The sequence below is a fragment of the Dermacentor silvarum genome, chromosome 9, assembly GCF_013339745.2.
Source record: "Dermacentor silvarum isolate Dsil-2018 chromosome 9, BIME_Dsil_1.4, whole genome shotgun sequence".
NCBI classification, from domain to species: domain Eukaryota; kingdom Metazoa; phylum Arthropoda; class Arachnida; order Ixodida; family Ixodidae; genus Dermacentor; species Dermacentor silvarum.
Window position 1 is genome coordinate 77843643 of NC_051162.1, and position 22781 is coordinate 77866423.

The 22781-nt window shown below is 44.6% G+C and overlaps 1 protein-coding gene across 1 annotated transcript in view; it reads left to right on the forward strand.

Annotated features, from left to right (window-relative positions):
* The first annotated feature begins 4389 nt into the window (after window positions 1-4389).
* LOC125940027 (venom metalloproteinase antarease-like TfasMP_A) overlaps window positions 4390-22781 on the forward strand; it is a 47391-nt gene continuing 28999 nt past the window's right edge. The window contains exons 1-4 of the mRNA XM_049655682.1: window positions 4390-4656; window positions 6576-6668; window positions 9184-9307; window positions 18586-18642. Coding sequence (XP_049511639.1) covers window positions 6624-6668; window positions 9184-9307; window positions 18586-18642 — 226 coding nt within the window. The 5' untranslated portion in view covers window positions 4390-4656; window positions 6576-6623. The remainder of the gene's footprint in view (window positions 4657-6575; window positions 6669-9183; window positions 9308-18585; window positions 18643-22781) is intronic.

A 22781-nucleotide genomic window follows, 5' to 3' on the forward strand; every position in this document is an offset into this window, starting at 1 on the left:
TCAGCAAAATACACCCGTCCCAATACGATGACTGCTGTCCTTGGTGCAGCGATACACCAACCCTCATACATATCACTTGGCATTGCAAACAAAGACCAGCAGAGGGAAACTCACCCCTCGTTACACGCAACGAACTTGAAAGGTCGTGGGAGGCGCGACTCGCCCGGCAGGACCTGGGCAGCCAGCAGGCAACCTTGGACCAAGCCGAACGAGCCGCTAGAGCCAGTGGGGCCCTGGAGTAGGGGCTTCACCCGCAAAAACCTCAGTGTGCTATTTTAATAAAATGTTTATTCCTCCTCCTCGCCGCAGAGATCGCTTGAAGCGAGAGGCAGCAGGATGGTCAATTTGCTCGCTGCTGCTGCCCGCTTCCTGACACCAGCGTTTTGAGAATAAGCGTTTGCCTGTTTATGTTTGCCTCTGTTAATTTGGTTAGCAAGCGAATGATTGCAAGTTTATAGCAGCCATAAAATTCCTATCCTTATTTCGCATAAGTGTCTAGCAGTTTGCTATCGAAATTGATGCTTCAGCTGTCGGGCGAAAGTGCGACTGTTTTGTTCACGATTAATTTGACAACAAATAAACAGCTTGCAAAGGAAACAGATTTCCGTTACTTGGTGTTGATACTTTTGTCTTTCTGGTGTTCATGTCCGGTTTTCCTGGTCCTGTAAACTACCAGCAAAACGTTGGCACAACATGGCGTAGTCACAAAAAAATTGTCGCAGTTTCACCCGAAAGGCAAAGCATCAATTGCGATAGCAAATTAGTAGAGAGCTATACGGAGTAAGCATAGTAGTTGTATCAGCTGTATAAGCTTGGACATGCAGCAGCACCAGCAACACACAGAACTGTTGTCGACGCCGTTGGCGTTTTGCCCGCGTTCGCACCGAAGGTTGGTGACTGTTGCCGGTGCCTCTGCGGGCGGCTCGGAAGTTTTCGACGAGATCAGAACGGCACACTCATCGAGCATAGTCGGAAGTGTTTATCACCTTCTCACCTGGCAACGTTTTTATATAAATAGGCATTTGGTGCCGCAGCTAAACGTCGCCTCCCCTTCCTCCCTCCCTCCAGTTCCGCATGGCCTTGGCGCCACGGAAGAAGTTGGGTTTGCTCTATATATATAGTGATACGTCAAGGAAGAAAGAGAGAATGAACTTTAATGAAAAGGGTGGCTCAATGGCCTAAGCAGGGGTAAGGGTGGAAAGAGACGCTTAATTCTCCAGCCCTTCATGAAACAGCACGGCGCAGGACGCGCGTTTGCTCTCCGCCATGCGTTCGCTCCTCGTGAAAGCGCGCGTCCCTCCCGCCCTTTCACTCGCACATACAGCATACGGCGCGTGGCGATGATTTCATCGCCGTTTACGTCATGCGGAACCTCACGGCGACATCGACGACAACGCCGACGGGAGAAATACGCTTTGAAATGTCCATATAGTTGCTATCGCAATAAAATCTGCGGCTGCGCATGTGCAAGCGCGTGCACGTAACTTCGGCTGCGCTTCCACAGAAAGTTGTCGTCCGGTGCAGCCGGGTTTGGTACGAGAGGAGTGTGCGTGCGATGTTGCCTTAGCGGTTAGAGCAATGGGCTGCTGCGCTCGAAGGCAGAGAGAGAGGTTCAGTTGTACAGTCGGTCATGAATTCGTTGGAGATCGGTCACGTCGGTCATGAGATTGGTACAGTCGGTCATGAATTTGGGGTCACGGAGATCCCAAATGTGGCAAGACTGCAAAATCACCTACCTTCCTACGACTTATGCATTATGCGTGTAATGAGGCAGAAAATGCTTAGCTTTAAAATGGGCTAGAAAGAATCGAAGATGGTTGCAACAGTAAGCGAATAGCCAAGCGCTTGTGAAATAACACTTTGAAGAATGTTTCTAAAGTAATGCGGAATGAAGGGGGGGGGGGGGGGGACTCAGACAATAAGCCGATGCGTATTGCCCTTATCGGATAATGAATGTAAAGCTAAATATAGTATGTAATCGTTTCATTCAATGTTTACAAATGCCTACGACAGCTTTTGCAAGAAAGCGGGTAGTTGAATTTCACAGCATTTTTCGTGTCGCAATAAAGGCCGGTGTTCGACGGCGTCGGCGTTGCTAATGATAAGCTCAGAACAGTGAGGATCTCGAATTTTTGTTTTCAAATGCTTTCGTGAATCATTGCAAAATAAATGGTACCTCACCTCCCTCGTATAAACAACAGCTTACTCTCGCGGTATTTCGTTCAGTAATCCAAAATTTCTGTTCTGCACATTGTTTATTACCGGTTCCACCTTAGAGGCTAGCTTGGAATTTGTACGGCTGTGGCGGTGAACGGGGGCTGATTGCTTGGTGCGGCAAAGGAGAGTCATAGCAGTGTTCGAGCATGGTCGTGGCTGTTTTTCGTGAGATCTTCGACGCAGGCTGCGTATTGAAAACTGACAGCGTGGTACTGCAGCGCAGCCAGCCGAGAGGCCTCTAACAATTCCGAAATGTGTAATAAATCACGTAGAAAGCTTCGCTGTCCTGATGTATCTTAAGTCACATTGGCATATATTGTATGAATCATATGTTGTTGGTCTCATTTATTTATTGATGTATTTATTTATTTATTTACTTATTTACTATACCCTCAAGGTAATGTTGTACATTGCAGAGGGGAGGGGCACGGTAAGTACATAGGCGAATCACACAATAGTTAATTATAGAAAAAATCACAAGAACAAATAAGCAGGAACTTTCGAAGAAAACGTCAAAGCTCAATACGTGGAAGTCAATAATTAATAAAAAGAACAAGGAAGAAAATAAGGAAAGCAAGACAAAAACAAGCAAAAACAGAATAAAAAGGAACTGTCCCGGAAGTGTTATATAATTACCTGATACAATACATGGGAAAAACATGGCAAGACATCGCAAACCATAGCCTACAAAATGATAAGAATGGTGAATAGAAACTTGGAAAGCGTAGCGAAAATACATGGCGTAACAAAAAAAGAAAGGAAAAAAAGGAAAACAACCGACAGCTCCCAACACCCTGTGGGAATTGATGTTATGCGAAGCAGTGTGCGGGGAGCCTACCAAGTTAATGAAACGACAATAAGAGCACCAAGACGTAGGCGGCTCTTTTATTACCTACATGACAGGCATGCCATGACATTCATCTCATGAGTCCTCAGGAGTCTCTTTACCTATACCTAAGAGACCTTAAGGCGAAAGCCTTATCTCATGCTCATGACTATGCCTTCGACCATCAACTTTTAGCCTTTTTCTTCACTTAGTACCACACCCGAACCCATTCCATTGGTTTTAGAGAGTTAGTCCATTTTCGCTGAGTCATTCTCATTTTGCTGAGTGATGGTAATGACTATGATTTCTACCACAATCCTTTTTGTGTTTCCTTCACTTATTGGCCACGTCCTAACCCATTTCACTGGTATTTGAGTATTAATCTTTTTTCGCGGAGTCATCGACATTTTTTCTGAGTGCCCATGATTATGATTCTACCGTCATCCTTTATGTTTCCTTCACTTAGCACCCACGTCAAAACTCATTTCAGTGGCTTTTGAGTGTTAATCTTTTTTTTCCCGAGTCATTCTCATTTTTGCTAAGTCATGCTCATGACTATGGCTTCTACCAGCATTCTGTAGTGTTTCCTTCACTTAGTACCCAGGTCCGAACCCATTTTAGTGGTTTTTGCGTGTTAATATTTTTCGCTAGCTCATTGTCATGACCTACATGACACGCATGTCATGACATTTATGTCATGATTTATCACTTATGTTCTTCATATACTCTTCTCATATTAGGCCAATTTTGGCACCTACCAACTTAACGAAACGACCATGAGAGCACTAAGTCGTAGGCGGCTAGATAGATAGATGGATAGATACTGTCAAAGTAGCAAATGTTCGCCAAGAAATGCTTCGCATTTAAAACTGTGTACAAGCATTGCATTCTACCGGTGCTAATAACGGACATGGCCAATATTCTCATTGACATTAGGAGAAAGAGAATGAGCTGGGCAGGCAATGTAGGCGTATGGTATATGACAGGTGGACCATTTCAATTACAGAATGGGTGGAAAGGGAAGGGAAGCGCAGTAGAAAACAAGAAAATCAGGTGGGGCGATGACATTTGGAAATTTGCAGGAGGAAATTGTGTTCCGGTAGCGCAAGGCAGGGGTAAAATGAGATCGCAGGAAGAGATATTCCTATTGTAGTGTACATATAAATATGCTGATGATGACAATGACAATAAAACCCTAGAATTGATGTCATTTCAAGAGACTTTCCGGAAATTATAAAATATAAAGAATTGAAGTTCTGTTTAATTTATTTTACTCCCACAAGCATGTATTGGTTTCAGCGGTATGAAACATTCCTTATCAAACCGGTCAAAAAACATTTGATGCACCTAATAGAGTAAAAATTTTCAAAGCTTAATATAAAAAACGTACTACTTGACCAAATGTTCACCTAAAATTTGGAAAGAGCACTAAACAACACATCTGTTTTGTTCTTCCAGGCTTTGTGGTGTACCCGAAGCTTCTGGAAAGCAGGGCAGAGGATGGCCGTCTTATTTTGCAAGTTCATCCTGGTCTGATCCTAACTCTCGAAAGGAGCTCTATATTTACAAAGCATTTACATTTTATCTCATTTGAACATTCCACCACAACTATAGTAAGCATACTATCATTACATAAACAATCTGCTATAAACTGTTAACAATATTTCTGGGATCTTAAGGCACACTTTCCTTCCCAAAAAAGAGTATTTACACAAGAAATACTGTACAAATATTCCACCCTGTCACACCTGTCTTAACTGAAACCAACGCAATTAATGTAGCTAAAAATATTGAAGTGCGTGCGCGTTACTGTCTCTTCAATTTTCTAGTTGTGACAGTATTTCATAGAAATAGCTAGTTAAGGAAAGCTAACTTTAATTACTACAAAATAATTTCATAACGTTAGAAATAGTAACCCATCAGCAAACTTAAGATAATCTACAAAAAACTATGGTAAAAGAAAGCACAAGTTATTCAAACGGGGACTGCAAAGTACGGATTATACTTTCAGTACCTGGGTTTACTTTATTATACTCAATGAACTGAAGTATGTCGAGGAAAAACAGCAATCTCAATTCTCTAGTTCTGGATTTAAACTGTAAGATTTACTGATAGCCTTTAAACCTGTTTATGTTGATTGAGTCAAACCAACTTTGTTTCACCAATCTTTTTGTCGCGTAGATGCCAAGCTAGAGATGCATCGTAGAGCAGCTGCAGGACATAGGGCCGAAAGTGCACACAAAGACCAAGAGTATTTAGGCGCCGTTGGAATGCGAATTCTGTTTGTAAAGCGTTTCATCAAGCATTGTGAACAGGCGAAATGAACGATCAGGAGTTGCCGTGCGCAACTCTTGATCGTTCATTTCACCTGTTCTTGATCTATGATGAGGCGTAGACCTGTGTCGTGGCACTGTTCGTCTCCAATATGGAAGTAAAAAAAATTGGCCGCATATCTGCTTCTCTCACCTCCCATCCCTCACGGCCCTCCTCTCCCCTCTCACTTCTCCCATAATGGATGGGAGGAGTGAGAGCGGAGGCTTAAAGTGAGTGGTTGGCTTAAGTGGTTGGCTTAAGTAGTTGGCGTAATGGTTGGCTTGAAGCTGGCTACAGAGCCGCGGCTTCAGATGGCTTGTTTTTAACGCGTAGCGTCCCTTCGACACCGTTTATAACGCGTTATTTTTCAATTACTAACGTAAAAACCAGTCCAATGTGAATTAATATTTAAACGAACGCTGCGGATCACGGTTACGTACATATATTTTGCCTCAAATAGGCCTGAGGTTTCCTTTGCGCTCTATAATGTTGAAGTGTATGACCCCGTGCCACCAGTTCTAGTAGCTTGATTGGTATTGGCCGGGCGGTTGAATCGGTTTTGGCCGGACGGTTGAATAGAGTGACAGACAGACCGACAGAGACAGCTTTTCGCGTTAATGTAGCCAAGAAAGACTATCGTCTTTAAAATTCACATAACTCAGACGTCGGAGTCATCGTCGGTGGGCTCTGGTGATTCCAGGGAATGGCGTGACCAACAGTAAGCGTCCATGCGTACACGTCCATATTTGTACAGGAATGTGAATGTATACTCCTGCAATCCTAACGCACAACTGCCAAGTTATCCGATTGGGTCCTTCAGCGAGTACAGCCAATAACACGTGATGATCTATAATTACAGTGAATGTGTGACCAAACTGGTGCGGGCGAAATTTTTCTAATGCCCAGAATAGTTCAAGGCACTCTCATTCGGTAATAGAGAATTACGCACAGCAATCGCGAAGGTGGCGTCATCTAGCGTCACCACCACGAAGCCTGCGCGTGGCCTCGAAAATACACGGCGTTCAGGTAATGAACACATCATCAGAACGCGGCAACCGGGCTCATCTCTTGCACATTTTTCCAAGACGAGGAGCGTGGCGCGCCGACGCCTTAACAATCAACAAGGTAGTTTACAATACTAGATAATATTATTTTGTTATGGAAAGCTGTACACTTCCTGCTGCTTACAATTGTATTGTGGAAATTGCTTTTTTATTAGTTCAACGGAGAAGAGCTCGAACGAAACTTGTATCAAGATACCACGCATATGTCATCTCTCATTGTGGACCGAATGCAGAGTGGCATGCAAGTGGTAAGATTGGCAAACCAAATTCACTTTATCTTAATACATCACTACTATATTATTGCGCCGAAGCAATTTGGTGATTTGTATTTTTATTGCGATAGCAATTATATGGACACTTCTACCGGATTTCTGCCGTCGTCGTCGCCGTCGCCGTCGCCGTGAGGTTCCCTATAGGTAAAATCTTCGCCGCGCGCCGTATGCCTGAGCGGAAGCGTGCGGGGACGCGCGCTATCACGGAGAGCGAACGCACTCAATCACCCACGCGCAAGCAAGGAAGCGGGAAGCCAGCGCCGGAGGGAGCGCGGGGGGGGGGGGGGGGGCGCACTTCTACGCTGCCAACAACCACGCTCGTAGCTCGTCCGCACCGTCTCTTATCTCCACACGGCTCTGACCTTTATGCGCCGTGCATTCGCCGCTCAGGTTCCGTTGAAGCGATAGACCGCACGTACCTTCGCCCGCTGCTGCGGCGTATATATGCGCTTGCAGCCAGCGTTTTGACAGTCGTTGTCTGCAGTCATTCAGTGTGATCTATTCATGTTTGTTTGTGCGCGCTCACACCACGCTTGTTCAATCAGTTGGTAATAGTCGGGCCACATTTTCCAACGCACGCTACACATGCAATGCTGCCCGGGTCGGCAGTGCAGCGCTACAGGTGTGTCCCTTCGCACGTGCTGCTCACGGGAAGCGCTTCTCATCAACACCACCGTTTCAGACGCGCCTCCTCGTGGTCATCGAGTCTCTCTTCATGTCGGTCTACTTACGCCGCAGCACACCTGCTTACTTAATCAGCTCATGTTTACTACAATTCATATTGCTACCAAAGCCGCTCACCTTACTTCGTATGACATTGCTGTGTTGCTATCGCATTCATTGCTTCGCCCTTAGGGCGAAACTGTGACATTTTTTGTATTCCTACTAGATTGCCACTAATATATTCAGTGACTTATCAAGAGTTGCGCAGCGAACCCAACTATAGAATATAACTGTTAAACGGGCTCCTACAATTCGCTCTGGCTTACCTTTCATCTAGTCTACGTGTGTGTACTGTAGTATTCACAATTAAGATGGAAAACTGGGTGTGTTGGTTTTCCACACTTTGAAGTATGGCGTGCTTATACCCATGCCACACGGGCAAAGTAAAGTGCACTTTGAACGAGTGCATTTCGAGGCTAGTGTCATTCGCAGGCTGCTACACGAGAACGCTTAGTGACACTCACTGCAGAGCGTACTCGCCGGGGAGTGTGTTCGGCTGACTCACTTCGCGGCGGCGAAGTGTGTAGCCTCGTTAGCAATGAGTAAAATATAAGTAAAGTATTATTGAAAGAAAAGTCAGGAGCGATTTTAATAACATAGTTTTAAATTGCTAACGGTACAAGGTAATAAAATGTGCCACACTGCAACGAAACAACAACAAGAAGAAAAACCTACTCACGCTGTCGGGCTGTTCACGACCACGCTGGGTAATGGCTGCGCAGTTGTTTGGCGGATCGAGTCGTTTTGACTGTTGCTGGTCAAGTTGCACTCGTTGCCGGCGCTTGTAAAGATGGATTACTAACGTTGTTTCTAACAATACTAAACTGTTTTCGTGCACAAATTTTTATATTAACAAATATATGCTTTCCCGTCTGACTCCTGATCGCCATGGCCATCAATTTGAAACAACACTTTCTTTCTAGTGTAGCAGCGCGCCGCCAAAGTGACACTCAGCGCGCTGTAGTGCACTCGCTCAAAGTGCGCTTCAGTTTTCCCGTGTGGCACGGGTGTTAGGCAACACACAAAGTAACGAGAAATGCTTTTTTGTATTCATATTTGTATCCATTAGTATTCGTAGTATCGGCAAACAGTGATTATTTTGCATTTTTATTATCGACAGCCTTAATGCAGTTTTTTCGTCAAATATAGCTGAAAGAAAAGCGTAAGGTGGATAAAAAGCGCACTAGATAAAGGCATGGAGCATCTGTGTATGTTTCCAAAATATAGGTGCTGACGCGAAGCTCACACGCTCGTGTGAGGCATCAATAAAAAAATGGCCGATATTTGCAGCAGTGCTTGATGTGTAGTATATAGAGCTTCATGAATACCAGAGTACTTCAAAGAAACAGAGCGACTGTACTACTTGCTAACACAAAAGTGGTTCTTTCCTAATGATTTCCGTATGGACAATGAGCGATCGGCTGTACAGGTTTCCTCATTATTGGTCATTATTCCGCACCCCTTAAAACATACCTTTTCTGTGTTGACATGCTGCGTTGGTTTGTGAATTACATATGCACCAAAATAACACTGCCATTTGCGGAACCTAGTGCATTGCGAGGTGTATATCTATATAGCACAATGTACTATATATTTACTATCATCGTTTACTGCGTAGCGACAAACGACAATGCATAAACGGACCAAAAACGCTTTGCAAATGAAATCACACCTTCCACAATATGATCGTGTTCGATACTGTGTTGGTATTTTACGGGATATTGAGCATAAAGTAAATGTGTCTTCTGTACATTCTTGAACATTTCAGCACGGAATTCTCAATCATAACCTCAAGATCGTGCCACTCGCGGTGGCGAGCCGATCAAGTGATGGGAGCTCTGCACATGAAATCACCGAAATTCCACATAAGTCCACAAACACGGCTGCTAAAAGTAAGCCCTGAGCTCTTTTACAGCTCGTCTCTGTTAATTGAATATGGGAAATATTAGTTTCCTTTGTCTAATTCGGGTATAAAACGCGCCAACTTTATCCAGTTTCCAAAGAGAGAGATAAAAAGCTGAATAACGTGATCCACATGGTCACACAATCTTTTTGTAGAACGATATTGTAGAAATTCTGATATAGAAATCGCCATCTTGGCGTCTACGTGAATTCTCATATTGACTGAAGAATAGCGACAAGGCAGAATTTTGGACACGACAATTCTCCACTCACAGGAAAGTGTGCAACTGTTGCCTATGTTCCATCATGTCCGCAGACGTGTCATCTATCACAACATCTCAACGAAAGAGTAGGCAATATTAAAAATACAACAATAGCCTTGCTCTGAATAAATGAACATTCTGCCAAGACTCATATTGCCATTAACGCAAACTTGCAGCAATATTGCCTGAGTAGTATCAATGATCCCTTTGTATACGTCTATTGTAGGTTGCACACTGTACAGCGACACAAGAAACTAAGGCTGCAATGTTTACTCACCGTACATAGAATAGATTAAATTAAGGGCCATTTTCACGAGCTTACTACAAGAATAATTCCAGAATACTGCATTTGCCAGTTTAAAGTGTTGTTTTAGGGCATACATTTTCAAGCATGTCCTCGAGTTAAAATTCTGCAAACACACCAAGCTTCTGGTGGTATGTATTTATTGACATTTAATATTATTCTTGTACCATTTTTTACGATTACGCTCGGCAGAAGACTGTTTTAGCGGAAAAGGGAATTGTGCTAAATGTGTACTTGGTTTTTATTATGTGTTAGCATTCTTTGAGAATTGCACCCACTTTCAAGGGACTATTTATCTGCCTATCCGGGTGACTGACTCGTTGACGCCAACTTGGGTATGCTGAATAGACCGTAGAGCATATGAGAGAGAGAGAGAGACAACGAGATGTTGTTCCAGCACCGGAGGTCAATCTCCACTGGTCTTTTTTTTCGGCCCCCAGCGCCAGCTAAGCTCACGCAAGCTTCCCGGCATCGCCTGAGTTCGCCTTCTTTCGCAGGGCGATCGCGTTGATGTCCCTGGCACTGCAAGTTCATGGACTAAGGGGTACAGCCTCAGCCTTCTATGCTGGGAAAAATGGTTCGAGACTTTCCATCGGGTACACTTGGGTCACTGGGTACGTTTTACTCGGTATGTTACTCTCATCACTCAACATATTTAACGCTAACTCGGGTTGCACCAAGAAGGCAAGGGCATATGAACACATGCAAATTCATGTAGCTAGTACGTTTACGACGCAGCCAGCGACAGGGACCAAGTTGAAGCAGGTAGCAGAAACAAAATCCATTGTTCTTCAGAGCAGCCGCTCTGCCATGTCCACGGTCCATGGTGAAACTGGCCATTCAAAAACTACTGCACAACTGATGGCTGTGTAGCGGTGGTTGCCAATTACTACGACGAAATCAAAGAAAACAATGTAGCTGTTCCGATATCCCGTAACGTTTTGTTGCATCTGGTGATAAAACAGACGCGAACGGCTGCTGTATTCCATAATATTTTATTTCCACCGAAGCGAGGTGGGGCGACAGCGTCGATGGCAGATACAACATTCGCAGAACTGCCGTTCGGTGTCGAGCCATTTTATTCAATGGAGCGGCGGGCTGTTTAGCCAGCGTCAAAACACGAAACTGCAGGAGTCGCACGTCAGGTTCTTTGTGTCCAAGATGGCGGCGGCGGGAAAGGCGCCACAGGCCAGCGGCCATCACTTCGTCCTGCGGAAGGAGGCGTATCGCAGCCTGGAAAGAGAATGAACGACATGCAAGGTGTCCAGCACGCTCCGAGTTCGCTGCCTAAAAATAAGGTTCCACGGTCGGCGCCGCAGTAGGCCCGGTAGGTGCGGTACTGAAACGCAGCCAGATTTGCAAATAATGCACTCAGAAGTAAATAAAACTTCCCCCGTGCTGGTAAGTCTACCCAGGGCGGAAAAACTTAGAATGCCTGAATAGCGGAAATCGTGCTCGGTCACCAAGGGAAACACAACGGAGTATCTCGGGGTCACCATCTTCTGCGGGCAACCAGAATTTGCTCCGTGGTTTTTGCGCAACTAACACTGCTAGAATGCGCCGCCTACGTCCGCTCCTCGAGAGTCGCCCCAGTTTATATGCAATTTGTATTACAATTTGTTGCAGTTTGCTAAGTATGAGCGCTATATAATCTGATTTGTAGGGCAGAATTTAGAGCCTTAAAAGCAGGTGTTGTAAATGTAGAGTGGTGAGTCTTTAAAGTGTTCACCGAAATACCAAGATTCATAGTTCGATCGTGAGGTACGCCGCCACTTTGTTCATGGTGGCCGTATGTTTCAACATTTTTTCTAGGGTTTTGCGTGCCAAAACCAGTTCTGACTATGACGCACGCCGTAGCGGAGGCTTCCGAATTAATTTTGTCCACCTGGGGTTCTTTAGCGTCCACTACAACGCAAGCACACATGCGTTTTTGCATTTCGCCTCCACCGAAATGTGGCTGCCCCGGCCGGGATTTGATCCCGCGACCTTGTGCTCAGTCAGCAGTGCAAAGCCTAAGGTAACTGAGTCACCACGGTGGGTTATGTTTCAACATACCTGTTTGCTGGCCGGCTTGGTGTTAGCTGAAGGACATGCTTTTTAAGAAGCGTAAATAAGAAATAATTAAATGTGGCTATGGGTTTCGTTTTAAGTAGTAATAAAGGCATGGCGTGTTCTAAGTTCGTATGATCAGATGCGACATACTAAATGGAATGCTTGATCGTCAGTGTCCCATTTGTGGGCTCGGTGAAGCCATTCGCATACGGATGATAAGGTGTTTAGTGTCGAAATTCAGAGAAACACATACGGAGGAGCTCTCCAGAAATGTCGGCGGTAAATTGCCGTTCATGATTGCTGACTATGACTCGACCAGGCTCGTGATGGATTCTGACGTGATGCAGCAGGAAGGAGGACGCTTGGTTCGCAGTCGCAGATGGGAGGTCCGCCATCTTGCTGTAGCAAGTACGATAATCAGCACAGACTATGCTCCAGCGGTTGCCTTTCGAAGGGCGCCGGAAAGAGCCCATGAGATCCATGCTGACTTGTTCAACCGGAGAACTGGGAAGCTTCACATGCTGTAGGTGTCCTGCTGTGGCAGTTGTAGGATATCTGTGTGCCTAGCATTGAGCACAACTGGCAACGTACAAATCAGTCGACTCGCGCATCCATGGCCTGTAAAAGTCCCCCTGAGTATTTAGTTATTAATTTATTACAATAACTTCAAGGCCTAGTGGGCGTTACAGAAGGCTATGGAAGGAAAAAAGTAAATCATATTGCAGCAAAAATAAAACAATATGGTGTACAGCAACCAAAAAAAAACGCAGGTTTAGGCGAAATGCAAGATCAGATTAGTGACATGGCAGTTTACGCAAACACTAGTTTTCTGCGCCAGTTTTAAATAAATAAATACGTGTCAGAAATATTGGCAACACAGGTGGGCAGGTGGTTCCAATCGCTAGCCGTCTTTGGCACAAAAGAAAATAATATGATGTCCCTAAAAAAACAATATGGTATATAGCAACGAAAACAATGTATACAATTGCCGGAATCAATTGGCGAAAATGCCGGCGCCTCAGAAGTTGCGAAGCTATTTCACGGAGCCAGATAGTTTAAATGATTTAACGGCGGCTGTTTTTCTTGTACCGTGTCTGATGCCTTTATCAACGAGCTGTCTAAGCGCCAGTGTTTGCCTATGAACAAACGACACTTCTTCGCAATGAGAACTAGGCCTGCATTTATGATACATTTCAAAAAAACGACCACTTGCTTGTTGCGTTCATGAAATCCGCACCCCAAGAACAATATGTATTCGCGACATAACGCATGCAAATTTACCGTTTTAGGCAACGCAAAATGCTATCAATGAACCTTTTTAACGTGGCGGGTGAGTTACGCAGACCAAATGGCATTAGGTTCAATTCCTACATTTAATACGGGGTTACAAATCCCATCTTTTCTTTGTCCACTGCATGCATAGGAATTTGCCAGTAACCGGGGCGTAACTCTATGGAAGAAAAGTAAACCGCCGAATGGAGATAGTCAAGGGCATCATGATTTCCCCAGAGATGATAAACCCCTTTTTTGTGATGGAATTTGGGCGGCGATATTCGATACAGGATCAGCACGTATTACTGGAGCTGCACAGGGACTACATGACTTTTGAATGACACCCTTTTGTATGATTTAATGCACCTGGTCATCAAATAAGTTTCCGGTGGCGATACGCGGAATGGCTTTTCACAAATTCGATGTACTGTTCCCGTAATGATCATTTGGCGTGTGTGGAACGCCAAAATAGTGTGTGCATTTTCGCTCTGTGAAAAGTCAAAAACGGGCAGGTGTTTCAGTCGAACTTCTAAAAGCATGCGACGCTTGCTGGTAGTGAGTGGCTTGTCGACGATCGAACAGATTTCGAATCACCTGAGCACGTACTGACTGGGTTGCCTGGAATATCACTGTGAACAACCACAGATGTCGGCAAGTGTTAATTAAGGCAAGATTTAGGCCGACTGGCAAATCCACTGACTGAGTAGAACAATTTATAGTCCATAGTATAGTACGCCCCTTGAGTAAGAACATCCCACAATAGACAACAAATATATTCACTTTTTATGCAATTCAAATGAAAAATTCCACTACCACGTCAGACTCGCGATAAGTGTATGCACAAACGACCAGAACGCACAGACAACACAAGGCCGTGACAACAGCCTCTTCGAGTACCTGGAATACACTGTCTTTCGTGACCGAATCTGCCTCGAGTCCTTGAGGGACATGGCCGCTCAAGTACATCTCTCCAGTTTCGCAGTCAACAGCGGCATCACACGTTCGAAGGAAATTAATGCCTAAAATCACGTCATGTGTAGGTCGTGGGACAATCCAAAATTCTGTCATAAAACTTGATCTCACGACACTTCCACGGTACAAATACCTCTTTTGGGCGCAACAAGCCACCTCTCACGCCACAGAATGTCCAACCCCTTGTCCCACGGAAAAATCACTTTGCGCCGTATCGGCATATCCAGGGATCTCACCACCGCGATTTATTGTTTCCCTGACCAAGTGACGGGGATCAAAGATGTGGCTAAGGAGACCGGCGCAACCAAGGTGCTGGAGATGGCATCACACTTCGGTCAGATACAGGGCAGTTCTTCCGCAACTTTCCATGCCAGAAGCTAGTACTGGGACGTAACTGGGTGGAGCAGCGCACTTGGGAAGGTGGGACACCAGGGTGCGTCGAGGTTGAAGGTCGCTCATATCGCGCCATTGGCATCGGATCACAACATCTCAGTATGTGACCTGGCACACCGCAACTGTAGCACACAGCGACCGGGGCGAATTCACCACTCCCCTTCGAACTGTCCTCACACGTTGACCTGTATGCGAGGATTCGCGCAATTGCGACGCACATCCTAACCACTCCTTTTTCCCGGCGAAGTTGCGTGGCTCTTTCAAATACGGATAAGAACTGCCGGGCCCTGGTTCCCGAGGATGTCCGTCTTTGGAAATGTCCGTCCAACAAGGAGGTAGTCCTGCGAGGCAACTACTTCGGGCATCTCGGAAAGGTAGCGGTTTCGTTGTTCGTTGTCGTACCCTACACAGCAATATTGCGTCCATGATTGCGGTCTACTTACAAAGGCAAAATGGGGCCATATTTTGAAACGTTTCACTTTGGCGAAATTTCCTTTTTCGCTTTCAGGCGCACGCTGATTGGCTGGTTGAGCAAAATTGAATGACGTTGGGCTCAACCAGCCAATCAGCTCATCCAATTTTGCTAAATTAGCCAATCATCGCGCGCCGGAAAGCGAAAAAGAAATTTCGCCGAAGTGGAACGTTTCAGAATACGGCCCATGGCCAGCACTGGACTGGCTAAGGCTACAGAAACATCTTTTTTCATCTCCCGATCCACACACGCAATGTAGTAATATATTCAGAAAAGATTATGTTTCTACAAGGCGGGTTTGACTTCATGTCGCAAATGATCATTTCTTTATTACTTTGTATCATTCATAACGGCACATACCAAGTGGACCATTTCGACGGACCCAATCTGAAGTCACATAGGCTAATTGAAGAGGAGTACGTAGTCAGTACCCGAAGTTAGTGGACTGGATGTACTTCGAAAAGAGGAAAATAACCAGTGACACTATTGTTGATCAAATGGTTGGTTTCAGACCTTCTTCCATCAGCAAAGCAGCGCGATGTTGTACCCATTAGACCATGGACTAACCAGTTACGCAAGTTGGCACGAAATAGGTTCGATCAGCAGAAAGTGCTTTATGTTCCTAACAGTTGCTAATTGCTGTGAAAGTTCAGCATAACCCATCTCGGTATGACTATCGACGGTAATGCGTTGAGCATTTAGTAAACAAAGCCGCACTACATATTGCCACCATCGAAATGAGTTACGTAGGAGGCATAAACTGTACCGGGACTCCTCTGTCGCACTTCCAAAAGAACACTCGGCGCAGCCTAGAGCCACCACCGAGAAGCTGCGTAGGCCTCCGAAATGCATAGCGCGCCGGTTGTGGCGAGCACTGAGCAACGCGTCATGCGGCAACCGGGCGTCTTCTTCATGCTTCTTCTTCGACACCCTGCACTATCCAGTGACGCTTCCTAAAAGTCCGCGCGTTGCCTCTGAGACGAGAAGCATGGTGCGCCAGTGCCATGCGAACACTAAGGATTTTTCCCTCGCTTGCAGCGCACTCAGTGACACCTACATAATGACACAAGTTGGCCTGAGGTTCGTTGAAGAGCGGCATATACTTAGTGAATACATTACCCATCTCACTAAAGCGTTGGTGAGAATAACATTCATTGAAAAGCAGCACGTACCCAGTGCATTTGTGGCACAGCCTGCTAATGTGACGTGTTGCTGTGCTTGAGGAACTTTTGTGATGTAGGTGGGATTCGGCTCACCATCCCAGAAATTTAAAGAATCGTTTTCGTAATTGTAGAGGGGCGTATTCGCAATGGCACATAAATTGTTATCCAAGTCGGCGTCAAAGAAGTTCATTCAAGAGCGTCAAACAAGTTGGCATCAAAGAGATTCTTCGGATGCCAACACAGACCGAGTGGCACATACCCAGGGCTCTAATTCGGCGTTAAATAGATTTTTTCTTCGAGTGGTGGTACCTGCCCAATCCCGCACCTACATTGACCCATGTTGGCGTAAGAGAGGTTCGTCGAAGAGTGGCACATATGTACACATGGCCACATTGCACAGTGACCGAGGTCGGTCCTGTGGTTGGTTTGGAACCCAGTTACCTGAGGACAACTCACGCGACCGCAGACTGCCCAGTTAACCCGGTAGGCCGGAAAACGGTTAGATAAAACGCACCTAGATCCACATATAAAAATATAGCTGCATAGAGGGATAGCCTTTGGAAAGTGTGCGAATTACCCTAGGAATGATAACGCAGTACAAGAGGTTGCGGCAGAACCCACGCCATTGCAAAGCCTGCGCGTGGCGTCCGAAATGCATTGCACGCCGGTGCGTGCGAACGCTGAGAAACGTGTTACGCGTCAACCGGTATTCTCTCACGCGATTCTTTTTGGACACGCTACGCCATCTTGTGGCACTGCCGATAAGTCCAAGGACGGCCTTTGAGATGAGAAGCTTGGCGCGCTGGTTCCTGTAGAACACTACGCTCCCAGTGACACATACCTCATTACCAAAGTTTGCATCGAAGATGTTTATTGAAGAGCGGGACACATCTACTGGCACTTACCAAATACTCCAAGTCGGCGTCAAAAAGTTTATTCGAACCGAGGTACCTTCCCGCTCCCGCTTCCAAAGTGACCCAAGTCGTCGTGTAAGAGGTTCCTTGATGAGCCGTACCTATTCAATCCCGTGTCTACAGTGACCCACCTCGTCGTGAAAGAGGCGTGAATGTTGGTTCTATGATTAAAAAAATGTTGATACTATGATTGCTTTCGGACCCAGTTACCTCAGCATAGCAGCCGGATGCGCTACCCATTCTACCATTGACTACCCAGTGAACCAGATAGGTGGGAAAACGGTTATACACAATGTACAAATATACATTCGTAGATACACCGGGTGTTTCAGCGAACATTTTCACAAATGTTTAAAGGTAACCTGTCGCAGATAGCACAAATCTAGTGCATCAGATTGGTCCACTCGAAGAGGTGAACATCACATGCACAAAATATTGAAAAACATAATCGATAAATTTAGAAAAATTCATTAAATATATTTTGACTAATTATTTTGTGGTCCATATTGCAATTTCCAAATGCTAGCCGTGGAGTTCGCAAGGCGGATCCACTTGGAGCGAAATATCAGCATGACACCAGCTTCGATATCTTAATTCACCAATATTGCCGAGAAATCCATTGGCGTTCCAGTTACTTTTGTGATTCAATGAATAGAACAACCTTTTGTTATAAAAGTAACTGGAATGCCAATGCATTTCTCCGCAAAGTTCAGGAACTAATATCTCGAAACTGGTGTCATCCTTTAACTACAATCTTTGTCCCCCGATCGGTTACAACATCGGGCTACCGATATGTCACCGTGTTGGTGATGAACCGCCCGACCAACTGGCTTCCCTATATGTTTGCGACCCTGGAGATTTGCGGCTCTTCAGGGACCAGCTTTCGCACCAATTTCTGTCCCTTTTTATGTGCCGCTGCGCCAAGTATGGCACTTCAAATTACTTCTTTTATAGCAACTTGTGAACTAAAGATGTGGGACTTAGTGTGTGCAGCTCATCACTACTCCTCTTTGACTCCACCATGGGTCAATAGTTATGAGCGCTGCCACTGGGTATGGACCTCTCTCCAACAAGGCTCTTTGACGCCAACTTGGGTCACCGTCTATGTGAAAGAGGGTTTGTGTTGTACCACGTATGCTTCGCTATGGGCCGAACCATATGCATCCACAAAACCTTTTCTGAATTTACATTCACACACGCGCCATGTGTCAGGCTCGCGGTGATGCCGTTAGGGTGTGCAGAGGGTCGTCCGGAATATAAGCCTTAGAGAAAAGTGGACACAAATTGACTTGGAAGCTTAGCCGATAAACAGCTAGCGCTGTAAACGAATATTGTGTGCATAAGAAGTGTCTCAGTATATATCATCAAAAGGAGTGCGCCTCACACTGAGTGGGTCCGTTACATTCACGAGTCCTCTCAACCGGTAAAAGGTTCTTAAGAAACGTCACATTGTTTACTTCTAGATAACACAAAATATGCTCACGATCCCTACAAGCAGTCCTGCGACCCTGTAAACATTAGTAAGTGCCGTTTCTCTTTTACTATGTTACAAAACTTGACTAACTGAGGTTTCTGGAACTTGTGTCTCTAAAAAAGCCGCTTTTTGTTTACAATCACATTGGCTTCTAAAGTCTAAGTTTTTTTTTACTTCTAAAAAGTAAACGAGGTGTGTTACGCAAATGATGCTATTAAAAAAGTGAGAGGTCTCTGTGAATTGCAAAACGATTTTTCGTAAAAAAGAGCATCACACCAATTATTGCAACTACTAAAAAAAGCAGTGAGGAAAAGAGGGGGAAATGGTTAATTTTAGTTATGCATTAGCACATTTCAAGTTTACCACGGCGTTCACAGATGTGATAAAATGACATCATCTAAGGTGGACCTTAAAGTTCGTAACGACCGTTAAACCTGCGTTACTCAGCTTGTGGCGGGCTTATCAATGCATAACTTTTTTTTTATTAGTAGAATATTTATTTGGCTTGTCTCATACCATGTGACGCAAACATATATTTCAAAGGATGTTTCGTCGTGGACTTGGCCAAGGCTATGCGTGTTTGAAAAGATGCTTAAGAAGGCATTGTTATGTTTTAGTGACATAAACATACGCTCATCAACAAGCAGAAAAAATCTAACAAATTTCGTACTTTCTTTAAAACGTAACAAATCTTGCATGAGATGTCTAAAACTTGCAAGCCGAGTTTGAGCGATGAGTTATATATGTTCAATTGCTGCAAATGGTATTCGCGTATCTATTCTAACTATTGTATAAGTAATAATTTTTATTGTAGTCTCCCCCCTTACACAATGCCTCTTGGGGCCTGTAAGGTATCTTTAAATAAATAAATAAACGGTTATAATAAATATCAGGCCTTCTCACCACTTACTAACAATGCATAGGTGGAAGCGGAATAGGAAAATAAAATGGAACGGTTGAAGTCTGCGGTACTGTGCCAAAAAAGCACCAAAATACCGATGTTATGGCAGTGACCACAGCGAACACAGCATGCACTCATCTATTTGAGGTGGACGACTCAGCTATGTCCTCATCAAGCATGTTCATGCATTTCAAAGTTTTTTCAAATGCTCCTGCAAATTTGGCAAGGCCTTGAGCACTTCATGTGGAACGTCAATGAGGGACTGTTTGTCTGGCTGCCTGATTTGCGAATGTGTCGAGAATGTGGCGAAATAGCATGCACGTTTGCAGTCTCGTAATTAAACCAGGTATTATAACCCAGTACATATTAAGCTGTGACATCACAACACCGCTGACAATGTTGAGGAAATATTTTCCCTTTATGTACTCCATTGATAGGGGTAAAATCAAAATTGATTAAATATTCCTAACTACGTTGACTGATTAGCGTGAACACCAGTATGTTTTCGATGAGAACGCATAGCCTATATATGTTTTACACGTATTGCGGTTATTAACGTTGCCGCTCACATGCCCGTCATACCGACTCAACCCGCAAGAAGCCCCGCGCTTTCAAAACAAAGGACGCACTGAAGTTTTTATTCACTTGAGGATGGTTAAAATTGTTACTCGGCTAACCCCGGAGAACTATTTTACGTGATGGTCGGTTAATTAAAGGCAATGCGAAAGCGTTCGAAATATTAATGCTGTATTTATTCAATTCCTGGCATTTTGTCGGCATTTGTTTTTAGCATATATAAAACTGCAATGACATACACCGAGGCTAAAATAGCACTCATTGGCTGGCAAATGAATGTAAAGCTAAATCATACTGTAACCATGTGCACAAAATATTTGCTGTATCAGAAAATCACAGTGCAACAGCAGCACTAAGGAGTGTATTCCCTAAGCAGCGCATAAGGCTAACAGAGAACTTCTAATTCAGTATTCACAAACAGCTCAATAGAAAATGATGCAAAAGATAAATTAGGGCTGAAACTCCCTTAAGGAGAATTCTCGTGGTGCGACGAGTTATATAGGGGCTCCTTAAGTGCGCCTTTGCCAGCTAAAGGTACTTGTTTCTCTTCTTTTGCGATATTAGCGTTGCACTGCTTAACCCTGGCGTTTCTGGCACATGAAGCAGAAGTAGCGCTCAAATTCTTTAGTGGAGGCATGTTTGCACTCCTCACGAGAGCCGAAGCAGCTGTGGAGACTAGCGAGTGACACGCGGTGTCCAATCATTGCGTTAAAGTGCACACGTGTCTGCCCCAGGTGCGCCAGTGACGTGGTAGCTGCGCCTGAAAGTGGTCGAGCTTGGGACTTGCGGGTGATGCGGCCCTCGTGCCTAGAAAACCCAAGCCGCCAAATTATCGTGTGGAGCCATGACTCACCTTAAATGAACCCGTACTAGATAGATAATACAGATGCTCTTTTATCAAAGTTCTAGTTAACTTAGCGTTTAACGCTTCTCACGAAACCAATAAGCTTTAATTTATTTAATAACCAGTTCCCACTTGCTTATGATATTTCAGTATAGCATACTATATAGGGTCTAGTCTTGAACTTGAGCATTGTGGCTTGTAAGCAGAAAATTGATTACCAAAAGGGGAACCGAAGAAATGAACACTCACCTTGCGTGACTTTCCTGAGAACCTTTTATATAACGCATTGCTATAAGTAGACGCTCACAGATATATTGAAATGTGCGCAGTACGTAAAACAAACACATGGAAGCTGTATAAACGAGTTTTCAATCCCTTCCCACGCACTATTGGTTGGCTTTGGTACTGGACAATATATAATACAAAGAATTCATCACCGACGCCGGCGTTCGGATGCGTGTTCTGCGAGTTCGGCTCCGAGGCTCCCACTAAGGTTACGTAGCTGGATGTTCATTGAATTACTTTTAACGCGACAGCGTTAAGCGCCCCGTGTCGGAGAAAATTCGATGTCAGTGTCGGAGTACAACGTCGGCATTTGTTAGAGAAAAAAATCAACCCGAACCACGCAGCCCCTCCACGTGGTGCATAGGCCTTACTGAACTAATTTAATTTCTCGATGTAAATTACGTCAGAAAATTTCTAAAGTACAACTTAGACACAACCTTCAGACATGATAGCGTCCAATTGTAATTTGAATGTACCAGAAAACATATTTCTGTTACGCGGAAACTCCAACACAAGCCCGTTTTCCAGCTGCCGTTTGAAGGCTGTCTTAATAGAAGCGACACACCCCGCTCGGTTCTTTGCAACACCATCCAGATGACACTCACCACCGCGCCTCCGCGGAAGCGGCGGATTTCGCCTTGCAGAGAAATGAAAAAAAAGGTCAAGTTTACGGATTACTGTCCAAAATGATTCTGGTAATACAGTTGCTCTTTTATTTAGTAAGATATAGGCGTAGTAACTATTATTATTTTCTCATTCTCGATAGCTACGTTTCAAAGGAAGCTCGGAGCTCCGACGCATCTTGCATTACTGGCTGTTATATGATTGACGTTCGATAGCGATCACTCCCTCGAAAACCGGCCTTCAGCACCGCACAAAAATCGATACCAAACTCCCCTAACAGCTTCCCTCTAAATACGTCACACATCTTTAGAAGAACATAGCACATACATTTCTACAGTTCACTGCAGAGACACTAAACGCCTACTTCAGTAGCTCGTTTACCAAGAAACGAAAACGAAACTTTGCCACTGGATCGCCACAGCTCGCGCTGAAGCGTTTCACATTCACTTTTCTGGTTACCGCATAAAATAGGCTAATTTTCTTTTTATTCCGGCCAGATCCAGTTAAATAGTCTCTGTTTAAGGATGCTAAGCTTGTAATAAAGGCAAATGCTAAATTAGCAATCCAGTTGACATGAATGAAGCCGTTTGAGCCTTTGGATAGAAAATGAAGAAGCGCAGGAGCCTGGAGAGGGGAGAACAGCAGAATGAAGTTGTAAAATATCTAGACTAGATGGGCGCCAGTTACACATAAAAGCTTCAAGTATATTGTGTCTTTTTAACTGGGAACGCTACAATGAATAACGTGACGTGTCCTGAACAGGTCAGAAGTGTAAGCAAGATGGCGAGTTTAAGGAAACATACAAATGTATGCGCAATTATATTAGTTGCAGTTTTCTAATAGTTTCTTGTAAAGTTGTCACCCTCAAACACAGAAACCATAGTCTGAAACCGAGAACACAACTTATGATCGCTGCGAATATTAGGACAAAATCTTATCCTATTGAAGATAATTG